This window comes from Monodon monoceros, unplaced genomic scaffold (genome assembly GCF_005190385.1).
Source record: "Monodon monoceros isolate NGI ecotype Baffin Bay Population unplaced genomic scaffold, NGI_Narwhal_1 Super_Scaffold_3, whole genome shotgun sequence".
Classification (NCBI taxonomy): Eukaryota; Metazoa; Chordata; class Mammalia; order Artiodactyla; family Monodontidae; genus Monodon; species Monodon monoceros.
Window position 1 is genome coordinate 14,870,016 of NW_021703780.1, and position 18,426 is coordinate 14,888,441.

The 18,426-nt window shown below is 44.9% G+C and overlaps 1 protein-coding gene across 1 annotated transcript; it reads right to left on the reverse strand.

Moving 5' to 3' along the window:
* Positions 1 to 14,185: 14,185 nt before the first annotated feature.
* Positions 14,186 to 15,569, reverse strand: NHLRC1 (NHL repeat containing E3 ubiquitin protein ligase 1). Its single transcript, XM_029243765.1, has one exon. It carries the CDS (start codon positions 15,533 to 15,535, stop codon positions 14,348 to 14,350), a length of 1,188 nt encoding a protein of 395 aa, XP_029099598.1. The 5' UTR covers positions 15,536 to 15,569; the 3' UTR covers positions 14,186 to 14,347.
* Between the last annotated feature and the right edge of the window lie 2,857 nt (positions 15,570 to 18,426).

The window sequence follows — 18,426 nt, forward strand, 5'->3', positions numbered from 1 at the left end:
AAACAACAAGCTGATGTAGCCATATGGAAATGGTTGTTGGGGGTCTCTGTGGTAGATGCAGATTTATCCTTAGTCTCAATATTCTGTTATTTCTTCCCTCGTCTTTGCTCACGGTGGTCACTCCCCCTCAACCCTCTAATCCTCTCTGTAGATGTAATTTTCTCCAGGAAGCCTCCCCTGCCTTCTGCCACTGCCCGGTCCTGGGTTGGCCCACTATAATCAAGCATTGCTCCACAGTGCTCCCCAAACTCACCGTGCCTGTATCTTTCTTCCCCCACTGGAGTGTGAGCTCCTTAGGAGCAGGTGTGATACCTTATTCATCTTTAATTTGCATGTAGTTGCAGCTTCTTACTAAACCTGCGTGGAATGACTATGTGACTGGCTTTATTGCCTGATCTCCTGCCCAAGATCACCTCCCAAGGAACTGTGGGATCTCCTTACCAAGAGCTGTGACCAGCAGAGCCTCTCCAAGGCGGAGGATGTAAAGGAAGAGGCATTGAATGCACAAAGAGATCAGAAAGTGAACTCTTCCCGGTGAATGAAAATAGCAGCTGGTCAAAGCCTAAGTGCGATCTGAAGGGGAACGTTTGCTATCAGACCACATCCTTAGACTTGGCTAGTTCTTCCTTATTTGAGGGTGTATTGCTTCATTTTGTCAGATGTCACACCTGCCCCATGAGGAGGAGTTGTTTGCTTCTATTTTTAATGAGGAATGAAGTAGGTGCCTGGAAGGTCCCTGAGCCCCCTATTGGGTGATGGGCTTTCGTTACAGATGTAATGGTATCTTGGTAGAGTGGACTTAAATGAATACAGGGTCTGAAGGTAAACAGGAGGCAGCGACTCGAGTTCATCATCCTCCAGGCTTTCCTGACAGATGAGAAAGTGGACACATTCTGGGAGCTGACATAGCCAGGGGCTTTCAGTTAAAACTGGATTCAAGGAATTCCCTGGCAGTCCAGTGGTTAGGACTTGGTGCTTTCACTGCCGAGGGCCCGGGTTCAATCCTTGGTCGGGGAACTAAGATCCTGCAAGCCGTGTGGCGCGGACAAAAACACAAACAAACAAACAAAACCAACTGGATTCAAGTTCCAGTTTCTCGGATTTTTTAGGCAAGTCAGCCTTGTTCAAGCTCCCGTTGATAACGTTAAATGACAATTATATACAAAATACTTAAAAGGAGATAATCAGTCAATGCTTCCTCCTTCGCTGCTGTACTTGTTTGGCCCAAGGTCACTCACCAGCAGCCTCTCTCTGGCCACCTCCCTTTGAAGACTGCGTTTCAATCCTCAGTGGCTTAAGAATCACCCGAGATCCTTGTTAAAAGGCAGCTTCTGGGCACCACCTCCAGAGACCATGGAACAGTTGGTCTGGGTTACAGCCCAGGAAGTGTCATTTTAAACACTTATTTCAGGTAATTCTGAGTCAGGTGGATTGCTGTCCACACTTCTGGAAACGCAATTTGAAAATTTCCAACTGTTTCTTTGTTTTAGCACAAGACTACTTTCCTTTCATTGTCAACAGCCGGAAGAAAAACCCCGTTCAGCCAAAGTATTTAATTAGGTGCTCCGTCCCGGTAAGTGTTGAGAAAAACACAGTAAGCCGAGGCGGTGTGGAAATGGGGGCAGAGGGTAGGGAAAGCTGGCAGTCTTCACTGGCCTACAGATTGCCGTCCGTACTCCTTGGGGAGCGGTGAGCAGGGAGAAGCAGAGCAGATGGCTTATGTTGGACTAGAGAGGCAAGAGGGGAGATTGATGGGTCTGGAGAGCTTCCAGCTTATACCAAGTCAGAGCTTAGAAGTATGGCTTTATTATTTTCCCTTGAGGGCTATAAACTCCCTCTCCATCAGACCCATTCAAATTTAAACATCAGGAACTTCCCTGGTGGTGCAGTGGTTAAGAATCCACCTGCCAACGCAGGGGACACAGGTTCAAGCCCTGGTCCAGGAAGATCCCACATGCCGCGGAGCAACTAAGCCCATGTGCCACAACTACTGAGCCTGCACTCTAGAGTCTGCGAGCCACAACTACTGAAGCCCGTGCACCTAGGGCCCGTGCTCCGCAACAAGAGAAGCCACCGCAATGAGAAGCCCGCGCACCGCAACAAAGAGTAGCCCCCGCTCACCGCAACTAGAGAAAGCCCGCGTGCAGCAACGAAGACCCAACGCAGCCAAAAAAACAAACTTTAAACATCAGTCCTCATACACAGCCCGAAGCCAAACTGAAGAGACTTCGCTATCACCAGTAGTTCAGGGTTGCCCAGAGGCTTCATTAGAATGGAAAAGTGAGGGGTGAGTAGACATCTGCTCAACCTGCCTCTTGCAAAATCCTCACTGAGGCCTGCGGTCCACGGGGCCACGGGCTGCCTCATCTTCCCAGGTCCTCAGTAGGGCATTTTGCCAAAGGACACCTGGCAGGGGCTCCCCTGAAGGCTGATAACTATCTAAGTGCAGGCTCCTCCTGGCATTTCTCAATTCTTATTTTCCACCCTTCCCCCTCTTTTTAAACATCACTGGAATTGGAAGTTCATTGCTCTTTGAAGAAATGCAATATGTTGCTTTCCAAGTTCCCCTGCCCTGTGCAGCTTCTTCACTTTGTCCTCCACCACCAAGTCACTGGCACAGAAGACAAATGGTTTTCTCAGCTCTGCATCTATTCAGCAAACATTTTTTTTTCAGCTGTGGCAAAATACACAATATCAAATTTACCATCATCTTTAAATGCACAGTTCAGAAGTGTTAAGTATATTCATGGTTGTACAATTCATCTCCAGAACTCTTTTCATCTTGTGAAACTGAAACTCTGTGCACATTAAACAACAACACCCTGTTACCTGCTTCCCCCAGCCCCTGGCAAGGCCCATTCTGTTTTCCATCTCTGTGGATTTGACTGAGTCATACAGTACTTGTCCTTTTGTGACTAGCTTATTTCACACAGCATAATGTTCTCAAGGTCTGTCCATGTTGTAGCATGTATCAGAATCTCCTTCCTTGTTAAGGCTGAATCATATTTCATTGTATGTATAGACCACATCTTGTTGATCCATTCGTCTATCAGTGGACACTTAAGTTGCTTCCACCTTTTTGGCTATTGTGAATAATGCTGCTGTGAACGTGGATGGACAGATATCTCTTCAGATCCTGCTTTCAGTTCTTTAGGGTCTCTACCTAGAAGTGGAATTGCTGGATGATATGGTAATTCTGTTTAATTTTTTGAGGAACTACCATACTGTTTCTCACAGTGGCTGCACCATTTTACCTTCTATCCAGCAGTGCACAAGGATTCCAAGTTCTCCCCATTCCAACAACACTTGTTATTTTCTGATGTTTTGATAACAGCCATCCTGATGGTGTGACGTGGTATCTCATTGTGATTTTGATTCGCATTTTCCTAATGATTAGTGATACTGAGCTTCTTTTCATCTGCTTGCTAGCCATTTGTGCATCTTCTCTGGAGAAATTCAACAAACATTTTTTTGTCATCTGCCTATCCAACAGCCATTTCCTCTTGTCCCCTGGCTGACCTCTGATTTCATTTCTTCCTGATGTGGCTCAGGGATAAGTCCTGACTAATCTAAGTCAGTGGTTCTCAATCCCGGCTTCACACTAAAGTTAAAAATACCCATGCCTGGATCCCCTCCCCTGACCAATTAAATCAGAATGTCTGAAGGTGGTCCTGGGCACTGGTATTTTTAGAAGTTTCCTACTTAGACTCAAATATTCAAAAATGCTGCCAAGAGTACAAACGATGGTTCTAAATCTATCACGAGTGGTAGTCTCCCTTCTCTTGCCAGTGATTGGCTTAGGACTGGTTGTATGTCTTGGTCTAGTCAATGTGACGTGATGGCTTCTAGAAAAGAGTTATTTTCCCTTAAAATGAAGCATGGCACAGGATGGGAGGTGGGGTGGAATGGTTCCTCTTCTTCCATTGAGTATGACTCTTAGAATGAGGGCAGTCCTCTTGCAACTGTGAGAGCCACGAGCCTGAAGGTGTCAGAGCAGGAAGATATGATGAACATGGGTAGCTGATGTTGTTGAGCTGCTGACTTTACCCACCTTAGAGCCAGCCTACTTCTGGAATTCTGATGCAAGATAATAAATGTCCTTATTTATGCTAGTCTGAGTTGGGTTTTCTGTTAGCTGCAGCTGAAAGGTATCCTGATATTATATTACTATGTGCTGGGAATTTCAGGAAGGCATAAGGCTATCCTTATCTATTATGATAGAAGAAAGGAACAGAGACATTGTCTTGAACAGACTCCAACCCCGGACTCTCACGGTCAAAGTCCGACGCTCTACTGTCCAAGGTTTTCAGGTTTCATTCAGATCCCAAGAGAGACAGAAAACCAGGAAAGTTGGACAAGCTATACTATCAAGGGCCAGACCAGAACTGGAAACATCCTGAACTTAATCCAGAATCTGCCTCACATTTTCCTGTGGAATTTTCCTTGTCCCAGCCAAGTCCTTAAATCTGGGTCAGTTATAGAGTTTAGATGCAACACGAGAAGGGAGAGAAGTTGTGTTTACCGAACATTCTGAGTCCAAACCACATAAGTCTTTAGAGATTAAATTTAACACCTTGATGTGATACCTGAGACCAAACAAGTAATTTATTTAAACTAATGGCCAGCCACGTAGTACTTATCAGGTTACCTGAGTCTCAGGTACATAGCAGAAGTAACCTTCTTTAGCTTCTTCTTTCCTGGATCTAGGTGTTATCAGATCAGGCGTCATTTCTGCTATAGTTTCCTTCAATTGCACCTGTGAGAGTGCCTTATGAGTAGGCAGTGGGTATCACCATTTGGTGAGTCCCAGAGGCAAGGCTGGGAGAGGGGTACTCGGGATATTCTGCTGGCTGGTCACAGTTCTCTACCAATGTGCCAATCAGAGTTTAACGTTCCTTACAAACAAATCTCAACACACACCACAATGCTTAAAGATGACACATGATCAGCTGCTAGCTGACAGCACTGTGTGACAAGAATCAGCCATAGGAAGGTCTGATTCAAGATAAAAGAGTAAAAGAGGTATGTATGTCTCTAGGAAAGCCATTAAAGTAGAAAACACTAGAAGTACACTTACCATCAACATTTCCGAATATATTTTCTGATTTACTCTTATAGATTGTATCAAAATTTGAAATGAACATTGATGAGTATAAAGGTTGTCCAAAGCGCCACCTGTCAATAATTCACACCTGGCCTTGGAAATGGACTTTTTGGCTTTGTGGTCTCCACAGTGAGGCCACAGACCTGAAACTCCTCAAAAGAGAGATTTGCATAGAATGCATCGCAGTTTCAGAATGAATGTGAAAAATGTTGGGGAAAAAAGTGTGAGAAGGAGAAACATCACAAGGTATTCATTTAATTGGATCAGCATGAATGTTGGTTCTGACACTGTTTATCCTACAGAAGAAGCACGGTACTACTTGAAACTCTGCTGTGAGGTCTGTGAAGAACATTGAAAATTAGGGGATTTTAAGTGTAAAAACTGTAAATGAAGAGAAATCATACCCATGTGTAAAACATGTTCAAAATTACTGCTAGAATTTTGTGGACACAACAAGGCAAATGTAGAAAACACAGAAGAACACTTGGGAAAGATAAAAGACAGCAACGTGCTCAGTGATAATTGCTTCAGGTCTTAATCAGGGAGGCTGATTCTTCCCGTCAAAGTGTAAATGCCATCCTGGACAGAGTGCTGCCTTATCAGGAGAGAAGAAGCTAAATGCAGAGGTGTAACTGGGTGTTTTACCTGATGTCTGGAGAGAGCGTCTGGATGGTTGGATAATTTGCAGAGACGTTCCGCTGCTGGCCTTGTGCCTGGAAAGACAAGGAGAATTCAACAAGGGGCACAGTGGCTCTCGTGGCACTTCTGGGCAAGCCCTTGAAGGTATCTTTCCCACAAGCCCACCTGAGGGTGTGGGAATACTGAGATACAATTAAGTCAAGGCTGATCTGAGTGAGCCCAAGTTGGTCATTCTTCCTTAGACCCGCCAGAAACATTGTCTCATTATAGCTTTTTACCCCCCCCAGCTAAAGGCCACACACAAAGAGACTGAGAAGGAGAATTAAAACCAGAAAAGCAACCAAATGTAGAAACTTGGGGGGACAGAAGGCTGGGAGGGAGGATTAGAATAGAAGGTAAGAATTAAAAACTGGAGACCCAGAAAGAAGAACACCAAAGGAAAGGGCAGAATGGAATTATGGGAAAAGGCAGCTATTCAGCCTTGGAAAAAAATGTGAAAATTCAGGCTTCTAATACAGCATTACCCATAACAGCAGACCTGGGGTCAGATCAGTTTGGAAAACACTGTATCCTGTTTCTAACCATTCCCTATATTTTGCAATTTATAGCACAAAATAGCTTATTAATGGCTTTGAGATCTACTGCAATAAAGAAACCCATTTAACTCATAAATTCATTTAAATACAGAACCTCTTTTTCCATATTACCCCCATTCTAGTAACATCCTGTAGGGCTAGAATTCTACTCTACATATTTGTCACATGCTTATATACGTTATAGTATGATAAGGAAAAATGGTGGTTACGAGAAAAGTGTTTACTTATAGGAAGAAGCGAGATACAATGGGAAAACCAAACTAGGTTAGGAGTCAGGAGAGCTGACGTCAGCTGCTGACTCTCTCCAATTCTGCATTTCTCTGTAGAAAAAAATGCTGTGTGCAGCTTACGTTGCTGAAAATCCAAAATCAGAGAGAATTCAAACAGCAGCAAGGTTTAGAATTCTGGTTTTTCTCCTAAGAAGATTAATCACTTGTCCAAGTTACTTAGCCTCTCCGGGCTTCAATTTACTCATTTGGAAAGTAAGGGACTTAGACATCAACATTTCTATGATCCTACCAAACTTTAAAATCTTATGTATCAAAGGAGCTCTGATAATTCAAAAAAAATCCTTTCAATTGGTATCAGGCGACTCTCCTCCCACTTCTCAAAAAAGTCAAACAATTTATTAGTAGTTTGACAACCCACTCAAAACTCAAGGGAGCCAAATCATTTTCGTCTATTGTGGATCTCTGAGCATAGACTGAAAACCAGCTTTGTGCTGACTTGACATAAGGTGTAAAGAAAAGTCCTCGTAATATGTGATGTTTTCTAGAAGCCTCTACCTTGGACTCTCTTGAGGCTCCTTTAGATGAAAGTCACAGACACCCAGCTCAAACTTATTTCAGGAGAACAGGGAGCTCGTCAGCTCAGATAACCACGACATCCAGGGTTACGTCCAGCTTTGAGAACAGAAAAATTGGGGACTCAACAATGCTACATGGATGTCATCCTCCTCAGTCTCTCAGCTCTGCTTTCTTTTCTATGGGCTGAATTCATTGTCAGGCAGGCTCTCCCTATGTCGGAGCACAGATGGCTTCCTGCAGGTCTAAGCTTCATAATCATTAACTTCTATGCTTAAAAACAGAGGTATTGCCTTACTCCCAAATGGTTCAAGCAAAATAATGCTTCAAAATAATGCTTCAAAATAATGCTAAGAATTATTTGAATGCTTACCCTGTGTTCTGCTGCACACGTATAAACTTATGTAGGTCTCACAACTCTAGAAAGTTGGTACTATTAAATTTGCGTTCTACAGAAAGAAACTAAGGCTCAAAGAGATTAGTTTATCTATTCTCTGTCTGTATGACCTTCAGCAAATTACTTAACCTCTCTGTGCCTCAGTTTCCTCATCTGTAAAAACGCCAACAACAGCTATTTCCTAGGCTATAGTGAGAATGAGATAAGGCTACATAAGAACTGAAGGATGGTACCCAAAGTAGAGTCACTGCATCCAGTGAGAAGCCAGTCATTCTTGGTACCATTTCCACTTGCTATTCTCTTATCCTCTGCCTCTTTCCCTGTAATGGTCCAAAAAACTTCAACCTCATACATTCCATGGTCGCTAACAGCATTAGGTAAGAAAGTGTCACAGTAGGTCACAGCTAGAGACCGAGGGAAGGAAGCCTAAAACAGCAGAGCGAGGGCAAAGCTGGAACCAAGATGCAGTATCCAGGTTGGGATGATAGAGCTGAGGGTAAGAGCTAAGTCAAGGCTGCTGATTTAGCCTAGATGGGAGCCAGTAGCGAGGCCTATACCCCGGATGGCAGACCCCAGGCACCAGCAGGCAAACCTCTAACTAGAAGCTTCTAATACTGCTCCTGATGGGGTAGGAGCCAGCTTCAGAGTGTACCAGCAGAACAGCTGCAGGTGGGAGCCCGTTCTCCCCCGAGGGAGACGGTAATGAGTTAACCTGGCTGGAAGAGAGAGCGTGGAACCCAAGTGAAGGTCACAATCTGACAGGAAGCCTCTCACTGACGGTGATTACATGAAGAGATGGTGCTAAATACTATTCATAAATTATTTGGCAAGCTTCACAACAAAAATAGGACTTTATAGACAATTTAACACATGCCCTGGCAGAAAAAAAATATTTCTGAACTCAGTTGTGAAATATCCCATCAAATCAATGCATTATTTAGGGTGGTTTCCATCAGAATTGGAGAAGCTTTTCTGAATATCCTGACCAAGTGCTGGGTGCCTGGAGCCGAAACTATTCTAGGGCTCCCTATTTCTCCAACACTGTTCTCTGAAATTAGTCACTGTTTCTGATCTCTTTTAACAGACGGTTTCCGATTCATTAAAAATAGCTCCAGGTGGGGCTTCCCTAGTGGCGCAGTGGTTGAGAGTCCGCCTGCCGATGCAGGGGACACGGGTTCGTGCCCCCGTCCGGGAAGATCCCACATGCTGCAGAGCGGTTGGGCCCGTGAGCCATGGCCGCTGAGCCTGCGCGTCCAGAGCTTGTGCTCCGCGACGGGAGAGGCCACAGAAGTGAGAGGCCCGTGTACCGCAAAAAAAAAAAAAAAAAAAGCTCCAGGTGAAAACTTGCAATGTCTTTATTTTCAATATTTTGCCTCTATCTGATCCTGTGGTTAGTGCATGGAAGCGATGCCCCCTGAGTTGCTGAAGCTGGAGGACGGGAGGACTCGAGTAACACCCTCATGCCAAGATGTCTGGCAAGGTCCTGATTTAACAACAAGCAGGTGCTGAGCATCGAGAGATGTCAAGAGCACAGGAGACAGGAGGATGCCTCCAACGACAAGAATCTCTGAATTAGTGAAGTATTTGTTATGTCCATTTGACTCCTCCTCCCATAAAATCTGTGGCTGCCAGGATGATGGGAAAGCACTAAACGTGGGAGAGGATTATAAAATGTTTCACTGCGGGATGGATTTTATTTAATAATAGATAGGCTTTGTTCAAATGGGGCACTTTTGACCCGGGCAGATATTACTAAATTTACTACTGTGGTGTTTAGCTAAATGTAAAAATATCAGAAAGTACCCCCAGATGCTCAGAAACACAACTGTCATTTTGTCTTCTTTATATGGTCCCAGAATCCTGACTGGCTACATCTACAGAAAAGTAGACCGTGATGTCAGGACCATGAAGAAACAACACAGGCTTAAATACAACTGTTTAGTTTGTTTTGGATGAAGTGACCAGTATTTATGACATTAATCAGTCTGGAATTCTAGGGTGACATCATCTCTTCCAATATGCTGGCTCTGTTCTGGCCATCTGGGGCGCTGACTTTTCCTAGCGCCTTGAGCACGTGCTTTCCAGAGCACTTACACTTCTGTGCTGTGTTCTTCTGATTAGCTTGTCCATCTCCCCTCCAGACCATCCGTGCTTAGAAACCTTCATGTCCTCACTGCTTCACACCTTGCTCAACACAAAATGAACACATAGGAAATATTCAGTGAATAAATGCTTGCCAAAAAAAATCAAAGAAATTTAAAAGTTATTTTTTAATTGATAAACTTCCTGTTCCAGTATGGCTGAGTAAACTCCAACTGGCTCGTCCTTCTACAGAAAACAACTGTAAACTTTGGACACACACACACACACACACACACACACACACAATAAATCTCCTAGGCCACTGGATTTCACTGGTGAACTCTATCAAACATTTAAGAAGAAATGACATCAATATCACACAAATTCTTTCAGGAAATAAAGGAGGAAGGAACATTTCCCAACTCATTTTATGAGGCCAGCACAACCTTAATGCTAAAACCTAAAGACATCACCAAAAAAGAAAAACAAACTCCATGAACTGATAAATTTCGTCCATGATCAGAATGCATTTGGCTATCCTCACGTGTTTGACGTGTACAAATAGTGCTTCCAGCAAATTTATATAAAGTATTTCTTACTGATTTGTCAGAGAAGAAAAATTACTAATTTTAAGATTTGTATTTTAGGGCTTCCCTGGTGGCGCAGTGGTTAAGAATCCGCCTGCCAATGCATGGCACACAGGTTCGAGCCCTGGTCCGGGAAGATCCCACATGCTGCAGAGCAACTAAGCCCGTGCGCTACAACTACTGAGCCTGCGTTCTAGAGCCCGTGCTCCGCAATGACAGAAGCCACTGCAATGAGAAGCCCGCGTACCTCAACGAAGAGTAGCCCCCGCCCACTGCAACTAGAGAAAGCCCGTGCACAGCAACGAAGACCCAACGCAGCCAAAAACAAACAAATAAATAAATTTATCTAAAAAACAAAAAAAAAGATTTGTATTTTAGTGTCCACCTGTATAATTTTGTGGAAATTAACTCCAAAATGTAATGGAATTGGCCTCCTGTATCACCAATTTCAGTCCATCCAGATTTATCCATCAGTGGTTTGAAAATGGAAATAGATTATATAGAACAGGGAACTATACTCAATATTTTGTAATAACCTATAAGGGAAAAGAATCTAAAAAAGGATGTATGTATATCTGAATCACTTTGTTGTACACTTGAAACACAACAGTGTAAATCAACTGTACTTCAATTAAAAAAGAAACAGGCAACCCCCGCCTCAAAAAAAAGACTCTAATTGGATCTCCTTGCCCCTTTTTGGAAAAACCTGTTCATCCCAGGCCAATTTGTAAGCCGCTTTCCTGGTCTAATTAATATATTTGATGGGACATTAATGGACAGGCTGTTCTTCAGTTGGATGTGCACCCCTAATCCAATCAGCTATTGCTGGAGGGGGTCGGGTAGTAGGAAATATGGTGGCCGAGGGCTGGCTCAACAGCAGGGCCTGTGGGAGGGGAGGTTTTCCTTAGAAGGGGTCGTGGGCACAGCAGACACCATCATTGTTCAGCACGGTAGCTGTGGTGAGTTGTGGCAGCCTCCTTATCATATTTTCTACATAGTCTTCAAGAAAACAGTTCATGTCCTTATTAACCATGGCACGCCACCACAGTGGTCACTGCTAGTAGAGCACTAGCCACCAGTCTACATTTCTTCTTTCTGCGGCAGGTGTAGGATGATTCAATCGCTATCATCAGGGGTTCTTCCTCGCTTTTCTGAGATATATGGAATATTGCTTCTTCCTCAAAAGGCACATAATTCACTTTCAATGAGGTCTGCACTCCACTTAGCAGGAAAGGTCTAGACGAGGCACAAGCAAAATGGTGATGCTTTGGGTTCTGGGATCCGGAGTGTGTCTTGCTAAGGGAAGATTTATGACGCTGAACCAAAGTCCTTAGAAAATGCCAAGGAAAAAGACTGAGAAAATCAAGTCCAGGTGGCAAGTCCAGAGGGCAGAACAAGGTCAAAAACAGGAGACAATCCAAGGATCAGGTATCGAGCAGAACTAGAACAGATGGAAGGTGATGTGAGCTCCGCTCAGTGTGCCTTTGCTTGCTTTTATGGATTCACCAGGTGGCGCGGGGTGGGTAGTGCTGGCCTCAGGGCACATGATTGAGGGGGACATTCAGGAAAAGTCTGTTCCTTCTCCTTCTCCATTTACCCCTGGTCTCTGGAGAGTCATTCCAACTCTCCTCCATCACCTTGGAACTGTTTACTTTCTGCTGTGATTACTTCCTCCTGCCTACCTCAGACTCCCCAATTCCTCTAATAACCTGGAGTTCAGTGGGGCATGGTTTGAGCCCTTTAACCAGCTTGCTTTAAAGAACACAGCCCAGAAGGTGAAGTTAGCATCTGCCTTGCGGGTTACTGAACCTGTTCCTTCAGCATGTGCACTGTTCAGCCTGTTCATCTGCCAGGTAGAGGCAGCCGTTAACAAGGTCACTTGTTATCACCTCTCTGATTCGCTCCCACATCATTTTAGGAACTCACGCCCCATTCTTCCGGTTGGGTAATCCACATGGTAACAAGTGATATCTCCACACGTGCTGCATATACCACACGTGGCCTCAAAAAGACATACGCACAGCTCTATAGGCAAATACGATGCCACTGATAATTCCAAATAGGAGAAGGTGCCTTGATTGGCTCAACTGACCCGGAGGCCATTAAAATGTCATTGTTGGGGCTTCCCTGGTGGCGCAGTGGTTGAGAATCTGCCTGCCAATGCAGGGGACACGGGTTTGAGCCCTGGTCTGGGAAGATCCCACATGCTGCGGAGCAACTGGGCCCATGAGCCACAACTACTGAGCCTGCGCATCTGGAGTCTGTGCTCCGCAACAGGAGAGGCCGCGACAGTGAGAGGCCCGCGCACCGCGATGAAGAGTGGTCCCTGCTCGCCGCAACCAGAGAAAGCCCTCGCACAGAAACGAAGACCCAACGCAGCCAAATAAATAAATAAAATGAATTTATAAAAAAATAAATAAATAAAAGATTTAAAATAAATAAATAAATAATAATAATAAAATGTCATTGTTCCCGAGGAAAATGTTTTTAAGGTCAATCCACGGTTGCCCTACTCACAAATGACCAAGTCTGAACCCGTATCTTCACCTGAGACAACTTTTCTTGTTACGCAACCCAGAATACCTGTGATGTCACAGACCCAAGGGCGATTTCTAAGGGTTGGGTGAGCGTGAGGGCTTGGGGCTGTTCCCAGAATCCCTATCTGGAATGCGTTTACAAATGGTGATCAGTCCAGGGTGCCTGAAATCTTATTAGCGCTGCATGATGGGCGCATTGAAGCAAAATGGGCTTCTGTGGACTGGCACGGGAGCCAAGCTCACTCTTTCAGGACAAACTATAATCTTATTCATAATTTGGGGCCTATTCCTAGAATGTACATTCTATCTATTAAAATGCTTTGTAAAATAGAAGCCTATTGCTGATAAAACATCAGCTATTACCTAAAACAAACTCTCACCTTTCAGAACCAATATTTTCTCCCTGAGAAAAAATTTTTTCTGCTGCTTCTGAGGTGTCAGTTATTTGGTACTATTCCAACAGCCCTCAACTCTGAAATGTTTACACTAGCTAAACACACACAACTTACAAAGAACTGGCCACTTCACCTGAAATTTCCAGCTATTCACTTAATCAATTGCAACGTTGAAGCAGGCATTACCTTGGTCAAGGCTATACTTCAATTCAAGAAGTATTTAACTGTTTACCAGTGGCTAAATGCTGACTCAGGATCAAGGGAATTGTTTATTGAGTACACAGTGTTTGCAACACATGGGACAGATTTAAACTGGACAGAGAAAAACCCCATCACCAAAGTGCTTCAGGTTACCACTGATCATAAAAAGGCAGGCAAAATCATTTCTGCCATGAACTGATTGTGGTGACTTATCCCTTTATTAACATGAACAGAAATATCATCCAGCCCTCTAACACAGAGTATAGGGGTAGAGCGTTCCACAGGAGTTTAGAACTTATGTCAACACAAGCCTTTCTCAACCAACCAAGTAGTATTTCCTGACTACCTACAGCGGAGGAGATACAGGTACTAAGATACGCGTTGACCTTTTGAATAAGCAATTTCAATAGTTTTTCTCATTCAAGTAACTCAGGATCCACAGTAACTCCATCTAATGAGCCACCAAAGGAACTGCAAGTTGAACTAAACTGATGTCCACCACAAAATCCTTTTTCTCTTGAACTCTGTAAAGTCTCCTCTCTGTGCATCTAACTAAATAGCTACCTGTAAATAGAGTACACATAGCAACAATATACACCCACATATATTTTTCCACATCTGTTCTTATTTAAGAGCAAGGGGTTTTGGAGTCAGAATTGAGTTCCATTTGTGACTGTCATAGTAAGTAAATGTGACCTTGGGTAAATCACTTAAGCTCTCTGGGTCTCAGTTTTCTCATCTCTAAAATGGGATTCGTAATAGAAATTGGGTAATTGTAAGGATTAAAGGAGCTAATATTAGCAAATTTCTTAGCACAGGGAGTACATAATCCATAAATCATAGATTTAATTATTATCCTTTAATAATTGTCCCAACCTTTGTAAGTCTACCAGGCACTTATAATTATCTCTGTTGAACAGATGAGATTAAGTAATTAATCCAGGGTTCAACAATTCAGCAGTGGCAGCTCCAGGGCTTCTGATGCCAGGCCCCAAGACTCCCACCATCACCCCCAGTCAACCTTATAGACTTTTATAGAATGGGCTGCACTGTCCAGCACAAGAAGAGAATTTTCCTTGGTGAAGGTCAGTGCCACAGGATGGGAAAGACCGTGGCTGATGATGGGCTTCAGTACTGGAAACTCCTCAGGTTTTCCTAAGCATACGACAGCCAGATTAGAAGTATCGGCAACAATCACGTTCCCCTGGTGATCAAAGGTCACAGCGGAGGCGGTTATTTTGGAGGGGAAAAAGAGGCTCAGCCCAAAGGCATCCACCTGGCCGATGAGCTGCATACTTGAGCTGAACACCTTCACCGTGGTGCTGCAGGCTCCAGTCCCCACAGCCAGGGGGTGCTCTAGGACCGCAATGGCCCCGGTGAGCCAGGACACCGCCACCCCCCGGGGATGGCACAGGTGAGTTTGCAACCGTTCAGTTCTCCGGAGGACCCCTTCTGGAAAGTCGATTTCCAGGAGGTGCAGGGACCCCGCCTCCGCATCAGTTACCATGACCCCATTCTGAGGGGTGGTCTCCACACCCCAAGGCAAGGAGAACTGGCCTCCGATGACAAGCTTAATCTGGCCAAAGAAGTCAAACACTTTGATGGAGCGGTCGCCGGCGTCGGTGACAACCACATGGCAGTCGTTTGTGACGGTGACGTCAAGTGGATACCTAATGTCCTGAGCAGCGTCCCCCTTCTCTCCAAACTGATGCGCACATCCTCCCCCCGCGTCAAAGATCTTGACACGCCTCCTGCCGTCGTGCACCACCACGACCCGCCCCGTCTTAGGACACAGCGCCAGCCCAGTGGGGTTGACCAGGGTCCCCCAGCCTCCGAAGGCGTGGTGGCAGGTGAGGACCCCGGGGGCGGAGGGGGCGGCGCGGGGGGCCGCTGGGGCCGGGCGCAGCGCGGAGCCCAGGAGCTCCAGGAGGTGCAGCACCGGCAGGCAGTCGCTGGTGTCGCAGCCCCTGCAGGCTCGCCGGCAGAAGGGGCACTCGAGGGCCAGCGTCCGCGGGTGCGCCAGGGCGGCCACGCAGGCCAGGCAGACCACGTGGCCGCAGGGCAGGTTGCGTGGGCGCCGCTGCTGGCGGTGGCCGAACCGCTCAAAGCACACCTTGCACTCGAGTAGGCTGGTCTCGGCCTCGCGCACCAGCTCCCGCAGCGCTGGCCCGCTCCCGGAGGCCTCGGCACCCATCGCTCGGCCTGAAGGACTCCCGCCGCGCCGGCAGCCTGCGGAGCTGTACGCTGCCCCCGCGCCGCCCAGGGTCACGGTCACGGGGCGGGGCGCTGGTCCTGACGTCGACAGCGGCCGGCCGCTCGGCCGAGACCTGCTGCCCCCTGGTGGGCACTGCATCCTGAGGGTCTGACAGTGGACACTGACAAGCTGTATCCACAGCGCATGGTCAGACCTGTAATCTTCACAACAGTCATGGATGAATAATCTCCAATTTACACTTGAGGAAACATACATATTGAGGACAAGCGGGTTGCTCCCTGGTACCCAGCAGAGTGCCCTGCAGTTTCCCGTCGGCAGCGCTGGGTGCTGGGGCCTGGGGCTGGCCAGGCATGAAACCTGGTCTCAGAGCTCACGATGTTTATGATCTGACTGGGAAAACACAGTCGTACAAGGGAAATTAAAATCCAAGGGGGTGAGGCAGGTGCACGTGCTTCTTTTGGGTCTTCTATCACTCTTGGAGTACAGTAGATGCTTCATGACTACTTGTAAAATGAATTTATGTATGAATGAAGCAATGTTATAGGAAAATACATGCAATCCACTAGATGAATTTGTGTCAAGGCGGGGACTATGGCTGGGAATGTCTCCCAGAGAAATTAATATGAAAGAAGAAAGCTGTTAGTTAATAATAAACTTACTCCATGCCTGCCCTCTTTTAAGTGGTTTCCATAGGTTATCTTATTTAAACCACATGACAATCCTACTAGGTGTGTTACTTTCATCACCCATTTTCTACCATAGTGTTTGTAGAGGTTAAGCTTCTTACCCAGGGTCACATGGCTAGGAAGTGGCCAGGCTGGGACTTGACTGCAGAGCCCACACTCTTAACTATACCAGTCTTTTCAAACTTGGTTGCACATGGTAAATACCTGGGTTTCATCCTCCAAAGATTAATTTGTCCAGGGTGTGGGCTGGGCAGCTGGGATTTTTTTAAAGCTTCCTAGGGGCTTATCATGTGCAGCCAAGTTTGAGAACCACTGTGATATGACAGTCCCACACATGACAGCAGGTTAAATTCTTTCCACCTCAATCAATATGGAAAGCACAGAGAATCTACAATATGTTCAAAGATCCTCAAACAGGAGATAGCACAATCTCTCTCAGGAATCGCTGTGGTACTACAAGCAATCATTTTCAGGAGTCTCCCCTCAATGGATCACGTGAACGTTGTCTTTGGCAAAACCACTTATCAGATCACTTCTCCTCATTTAGAGATAATTACCGTGATCATTCACCCTCTTATTTGCTAGACTTCTGAGAAAACAAGGGATTTTTATCCCATTAAATCCCCTGGAGGAAGCTTTAATGTAAGACAAGAAAGAACATTTTCTTATGCAGTGTTACAAGATTCAAAGATTATCTGTGTATTGGGACACAGTAACCAACTTAATATTATAATTTCAGACTACAATACATTTTCATTCCAAATAGAAATTACTTTCTGAAGTCATCCTTAAGTCAAAAAAAAATTCAGGAAATCTAAATCCCATCTAAAAATGGAATATTTTTAGAATTAGTACTAAAAGATATATAATGAGAGCCATGTATAGAATATTAAATTTTCTAGTAGCCACATTTTAAAAAGGAAAAAGAAACTAATAAAATGAATTTAATTGCGTATTTTATTTCATCCAAAATATCCCAAATGATATCCTTATGACGTGTGATCACTGTAAAAATTATTAGTGAGATATTTTACTCTTTTTTTTTTTTTTTAGTACTAAGTAAAGTCCAGTATGTATTTCAAACCCACAGCACATCCTAATTCCATTCAGTAACCACATGCAGCTGGAGGTTACTGCGGGGAACAGAGATCTAGACCAAGTCTGTGATTAATTACCTTCTCAAGATGCTTTTCATTACGGATTTCATTGATGCTTGATGTGCTTCTAACTTGCCTCTGCTCCAACATTGTTTTAAAACGAATCCAAAGACCCCCAACTCCTTGCTGACTGTGACGGAGCTTCTACCCCACCCCTCAGCGACGTCTTGCCAGTGAGTGTGATTCTCAGTAGAGAGGAACTCTGCTTGGTGAGTAGCCTGCCTTCTTCTTCTTGATCCTGTGCTGCCCCCGTGCGGCAACCAGTAGTACTGCACCAAGAGGCTGGCGGTGTTTAGCGAGGTAAACCAGACAAATCTGCAATAAATACGACTTATTTAAGAATGTTCACAGTCATCGCTCTGCCACTTGGTAGTTAGCAAAGCGGTTCTGGAAAGCATTGTGGCACATACACTGACAATCCACCCTGACGATTTGCTGTCAAGACTCTAATTGGTAAATTTAAAGTATGGAAATGTAATTTTGTGGCGTTTGATCAGTTAAAGCTTTCTCAGTGACACAAAGCTTCTGAACTAAACACAAGTAGGTTTGCGTCTTTCACACTGAGGATCCCCACATTCTAGCTGGGCATCGTTAGCAATCATTTTCTTCACTGTTTGCTGCCTCTCCGTGGAGTTAAACAAATTCTGTTCCAGCGTTCCTGTCAACCCAACCCACACCCTCCCTTCCCTTTCCACTTGTCCTTTTTCTACTTTACCAAGTGTAGAGTCCAGTTTCTTTTTATCCAATCTTAAAATTGCTCTTTATCTTCATCCTTTCTTTCTTTTTCTGAAGACAGAAACTAAGTTCTAGGAGAGCAGGAACCATATCCGCAGTGCCTAGCGCATGCCTGGTACACAGCAGGAGTCAATACATGTTTTTAAAATGGATGAACTAATGAATACTTAAAAGGATACTACTTACAGGCAGCAAACTCCAGTGTTATACCTTTCCTTTGATGATTCTCTAGTATTTATAGGAAGTATTGTTAGGAAAATAGCACTTGCTTATCTCTAGAGTCAATGTTGAA

Excerpts from the sequence above, each read along its gene's own strand:
- NHLRC1 (XM_029243765.1), bottom strand. The coding sequence starts at position 15,535 with ATGGGTGCCGAGGCCTCCGGGAGCGGGCCAGCGCTGCGGGAGCTGGTG.